The sequence below is a fragment of the Acanthisitta chloris genome, unplaced genomic scaffold (assembly GCF_000695815.1).
Source record: "Acanthisitta chloris isolate BGI_N310 unplaced genomic scaffold, ASM69581v1 scaffold40868, whole genome shotgun sequence".
Classification (NCBI taxonomy): Eukaryota; Metazoa; Chordata; class Aves; order Passeriformes; family Acanthisittidae; genus Acanthisitta; species Acanthisitta chloris.
The window spans coordinates 2,665-7,972 of NW_008686171.1; the positions used below are offsets into that span (position 1 = coordinate 2,665).

The 5,308-nt window shown below is 48.0% G+C and overlaps 1 protein-coding gene across 1 annotated transcript in view; it reads left to right on the plus strand.

Annotated features, from left to right (window-relative positions):
• ANKRD13C (ankyrin repeat domain 13C) overlaps window positions 1–4,743 on the plus strand; it is a gene marked incomplete at its 5' end in the record, with an annotated part of 6,261 nt that extends 1,518 nt beyond the window's left edge. The window contains 5 exons of the mRNA XM_009080002.1: window positions 226–387; window positions 1,071–1,150; window positions 2,953–3,051; window positions 3,638–3,738; window positions 4,613–4,743. Of these exons, the coding sequence (XP_009078250.1) occupies window positions 226–387; window positions 1,071–1,150; window positions 2,953–3,051; window positions 3,638–3,738; window positions 4,613–4,743 (573 nt within the window). The remainder of the gene's footprint in view (window positions 1–225; window positions 388–1,070; window positions 1,151–2,952; window positions 3,052–3,637; window positions 3,739–4,612) is intronic.
• Between the last annotated feature and the right edge of the window lie 565 nt (window positions 4,744–5,308).

Consider the following 5,308-nt stretch of genomic DNA (forward strand, 5'->3'; position numbering starts at 1 on the left):
TGTTTCCCTTAGCCACTCTTCTATTCTAAATCTTCTGTCCCAAAGTTTCCATTGACAGGAAGTCCCTAATGCTGATGGAATTCTGGGATTGCTCAATGGCAGCTCCTGAGGGTGGTTGGGGGAATTACAATCCATAAGTTCCCTTAGTTCAACTATTCAGATTCACTAAGAGTTGACATATTTTATCTTCTGCGAGTCATTAATATCCCAGTTCCTTTTGTGCAGGAAAGAGTAGGAAACTTCTTGGCAGACTTCTACCTGGTGAATGGCCTTGTATTGGAATCCCGGAAAAGAAGGGAACACCTGAGTGAGGAGGACATCCTGCGGAACAAGGCCATCATGGAGAGCCTCAGCAAAGGAGGCAACTTAATGGAGCAGAACTTTGAGGTATCACTGATAAACTCTTCACAGCATGTCAGTTTCTACATGGGGGGATAACATTTCACACCAAGATTGTGCAGAATCTATAGAGAATGTTTTAATTTCATTTTGATTGGCATAATTTGAGTATAATAAAGAAAACCTACAGTATAATCATACATTAATGAATTACCCTGATTAGTGCCCACAGTGAGGCATTTCTGTGGTCAGATTGGGCATTCCAAGCCTAATTCGTCTCTTAGCGAAAATGGTGGGTTTGGCTGTGGCAAATCACTTGAACTTCTTTTAGCCCAAATGTTCATTGTTTGGAATGAAAAGAACACCAAAAAGGCAATTGAGTTTCTCTTTAGCTCCATTAACATGGAGCCAAGGCTGTTATTAGCACAGGAAATCAAGGGCTCTTCAGAAGGAGCCACGCATCAGCTGGGAGCGCACACACAGCCTGAAACGGTTCATTTATCTCTGTTAGCTTGTGCTGCAGAACTTGGCACTCGCAGCCTTGAATTAACTCATTACTGAGGTGGGGAAACAGCTCAGTTCTTGGTGAAACACACTGTGGGGCCCATCACCACAGGAGGGACTGAGAGCAGGGGATGGTGCAGACTGTGCTGAGGGGCAGCTGTAGCTGTGGGCTGGGCATGAAGGGGATGTGAGGCTGGCTGAGAGCTGAGTGGTGTTTGTCTGCACAGCCTGTGCGCCGGCAGTCCCTCACCCCGCCGTCCCCCAACACCATCACCTGGGAGGAGTACATATCTGCTGAGAATGGCAAGTAAGTGCTCTGCTTTACTGACTGCAGGTACACCTTGGCATTGTAGGGTAGGGATTGGGGGTTGGGGTTGTTGGGTTTGGGGGGTCTTGGTTGTAGTTTCCTGGGGTCAGAGGAATGTTGTGTTTGGTGTTAGAGGTGTTCTACATCCTTCAGTAAGAAGGTAGTGTATCAGCTACAACCCCAGACTGCTTTGGGTTGGAAGAGACCTTCAAGTTCATCCAGTGCCACCCCTGTGCCATGGGCAGGGACATCTTCCATCAGCCCAGGTTGCTCCAAGCCCCATCCAACCTGGCCTGGAACAGTCCCAGGGATGGAACAGCCACAGCTGCTCTGGGCAACCTGTGCCAGTGCCTCAGCAGCCTCACAGGGAGGAATTCCTTCCCAATATCCCATCCAGCCTTGCCCTCTGGCAGTGGGAAGCCATTCCCTGTGTCCTGTCCTGTCCCGCCATGTCCCAAGTCTCTCTAGCTCTCTTGGTGCCCCTTTAGGCACTGGAAGGAGCTCAAAGGTCTCCCTGGAGCTTCTCTTCCCCAGGCTGATAGAAGATAAAATTGTGATGATAAAACAGTGATAAAATACTGGATGAGCATCTCCCTGGCAGCTATCACTTGGAATTGCAGCATTTTAAAAATACCCACATTAAAGTGGCTTTTTTAAGGAAGATTTTCTGACAAAATCGTTGCTGCAACTCATTTATCTGATGACAGTAATAAACAATCCAATTCACCATGTTTAAAATAAAAGCATATGATGCAATGAGACTCCAGTGGCAGTGGACAGAAATGCCAACTGCTGGAGTCCAGGGACACAGGGATCTGCTCACACTGGCTGGATCTTTGCGAGATGCTCTTCCCTAGGTGTGAACTAGGGAGGGAACAGCTGTAATTTAAATCAATTTCCAGTAGCTTCATTTGTACGAGACCCAAGTGGTTGAGTTTATTTTCGAGGACTACTTTCTGTTCAGCTGTGGAATGCAGAAGCACCAAAAATGGAATTCAGTGTGTCACAGAGGTGACAAAAGTCCTTTCTCCAAAGACATCAGATGATCCAGTCAGGTGTCACCAGGGAAGATGACAATATCACAGCACAGGGTTGTTAAAAAGGCACGTGGAGCTGTTTGGGCTCTTGTAACCAATTAATTGTTAATGTGTTTGAGAGGATGAATATTCAGGCAGAACAAACAGGTTTATCTATTCAGGCAGAATAAATAGGACAGAAATGTGTGTGTATGAGGGTTTGCCTTGTTTAATGGTCTGTTTAAGTGAAGGGATTTAATGGCAAATCCAGGGTTTTAGCAAAAATAAATCCAATGAGGAAGAGACTTATCTCTATTACCTGCCTGTTCTTCTCTCTCTTGTAACAGAATTTACTGCCCTGAGCTTCCCAGTGTTGCCTTCCAGGGACAGCACAGGAACTTCTCTGTTTTCTCTGAGATTATTTCATGTTTTAGGCTGAAAACAGACGAACCTTTTCCTAATTCAACCTTATGCTTTGCTCACATATAGACCATTCTAGTTAACAGCTGAAATCAGCTGTACCTGTTTCTGGGGAGTTGTTAACGTCATGTTTATGAGGATTTATTTGAAGATTGTTTCCTTTATTTTGTCTCCTGGTTTAGCAGAACTCAGAGTGATCTAAATTAAGATGTTGTTTCATGTTTCCTATGCACAGCTTTGACAACAAAGCAAACACTTCAAGTAGGGATTCTTTGCTGATGTTCTCAACCCCAAGTCTGTTTTCCTTGCTTTGAGCCTAGGCTGTCCCTGGGAAACACTGACAGCACGTCTCCCCTCTCCCCACAGAGCTCCTCACCTGGGCAGGGAGCTGGTCTGCAAGGAGAGCAAGAAAACCTTCAAAGCCACGATAGCTATGAGCCAGGAATTCCCCTTAGGAATCGAATCGTGAGTCCAAGTTACTGCCTGTGGGTGTTACTCACCTGTAGGGAATGTGCTCATGGATTGCAGAGTCTTCAGATCTGGGAGCTGCCAGTGCAACACCTGGTGTGAAGTCAGGCTGTTAAGCAAGTAAACCATTACATTTTGGGGCCTGGGTGCTGGTGTGGCTGATGTTGGGGGAGCCAAGCCCTTACCTGACTAGATAAGACCAAAGGCTTATCACTAACTGGTGACTGATGTGCCTAATCCTTCAGAGTCCTGGAAGGGTTTGGCCCATAAGAAGATTTAGCACAAAATTGTGTCCTCCTAAACTGACACAAACCCATGGCCATGGAGGAAGGCGGGTGAGACTATACCTCACACTCTCCTGGGGAAAATAAGGATAAGGAGTTAATATCCTGCTGTTGTGGTAATGATATATCCCTGAGAAGTGGATGTGAGGGTGATGCTGCAGCTCTGAGGAGATCCACAGAGCAGCTTGTGTCATTGCTGACCTCCCTTCTGTCACCTTGACCTGTGGGTCATGTTTGTCCTTTGCCAGAGGTTGATTTTGTGGGACAGAATTTGTACTGACCTCTGCTTTCCTTTCCAGATTGTTGAATGTCTTAGAAGTCATTGCACCCTTCAAGCACTTTAACAAACTTAGAGAATTTGTTCAAATGAAGCTCCCACCAGGCTTTCCTGTCAAACTAGGTAAGGTGGCACAGCAGCCCCTGAGGCTGTGTGTGTCCAAAACCACAGAACTACTTGGGTTGGAAAATCCTTCTTAGGCTGAGTCCAGCCATTCCCCCAGCACTGCCAAGGCCACCACTAACCATGTCCCCAAGTGCCACATCCACATGGCTGTTAAATCTCTCCAGGGATGGGGATGCCACCACTGCCCTGGGCAGCTGTGCCAGCTCTGGACAACCCTTTCCAGGGTGGAATTTTCCCTAAGATCCAATCCAAATCTAAACATGTGCACTGCTGCAATATGTTCAAAGGGTCTGTTGGGTTTTGGGACAGGATTCCCACCCAGGAGTGTGTTGCTGTAGATATGAGGAGAATGTAACTGCTGGGGCCTTGCTCCAGGAGCAGTGGGATGTGCTGGATTATTCCTGCATTAGAGGATGATTGCAGTCAGGAGTGTTTTGTAGCAATCTTGGATTTCCTTTTCCTCAAGGATTAGTGATGATAAATACTTATTTGTAAGTGAAAAATATAAAACCATTGCACTTGTGACAAATTGGAATGTATAAATCAACTTATTCCTGGGATAGGTCATGGCACAAGGTGCCCAAAGGCAACAGCAGCTTTCCTGAGGGATACAGGGTTTATGGCACTGCAGTGAGCTCTGTAAGACTGACAGCTGTGAACAGGCTCTGTTCTGCCTCCTGTCAGACTTCCACAGGTCATGGAGTTCCAGACTGGGTTGGGTTGAAGGGACCTCAGAGCTCATCTTTGGGACACCTTCCATGAGCCCAGGTTGCTCTAAGCCCTGTCCAAACTGGAACATTCCTGGGGATGGGGATTTATATCGTATTGGCCTTTCCTTGCCCTTCACTGTTCCCTTTCGCTTCTCCTGCAGATATTCCTGTCTTTCCCACCATCACAGCCACTGTGACTTTCCAGGAGTTCCGATACGACGAGTTTGCTGACTCCATCTTCACAATCCCCGAGGACTACAAGGAGGATCCCAGTCGCTTCCCTGACCTCTAGTGCCCTGCAGGCTCCTGGTGAATCCCCACACCAGCAGGGAAAGGGAATGGCTGCCCCCCCCAGAGCTGGGAGTGTGGGGCACATGGGAAGGGATATTCAGTAAACCCAGAAGAAAAGGGAACATGCAGCACTGGCTGATGTACTGACACTACAGCGGGATCCACTCCAGCTCCTCATTCCCAGCAGGCTCCTGCTGCCATTCCCTGTGGCACAGCCCTGCCTGGGGGAGCTGCCAACAGCCACAGCTGCAGGACCTGTGCTCCTGTTCAGATTTTGTACCTTTGGTAATACACAAAGCACTCTTGGGCGAGCAGCACCAAGCTGAGCTGCTGAGGTCTCCTGGCCCTGACCCACCCCAGCCCTGCCCTGGCTGGGGATCCCTTCCAGCCCTGGTGGCCTGAGCTGGAGCTCCTGTGCTGTTTAGCTCAGAGGTTAGAATGTGAGCAAGGGTATGCCTTGGCTGTGGATGAATGACACACCTGGTCCCCATGGAATACCACTTTTATTCCCTTCTGCAGTCAGGGCAGGTCCTATCCTAGCCTGTGCTATCCCTGTCTCATCCCTT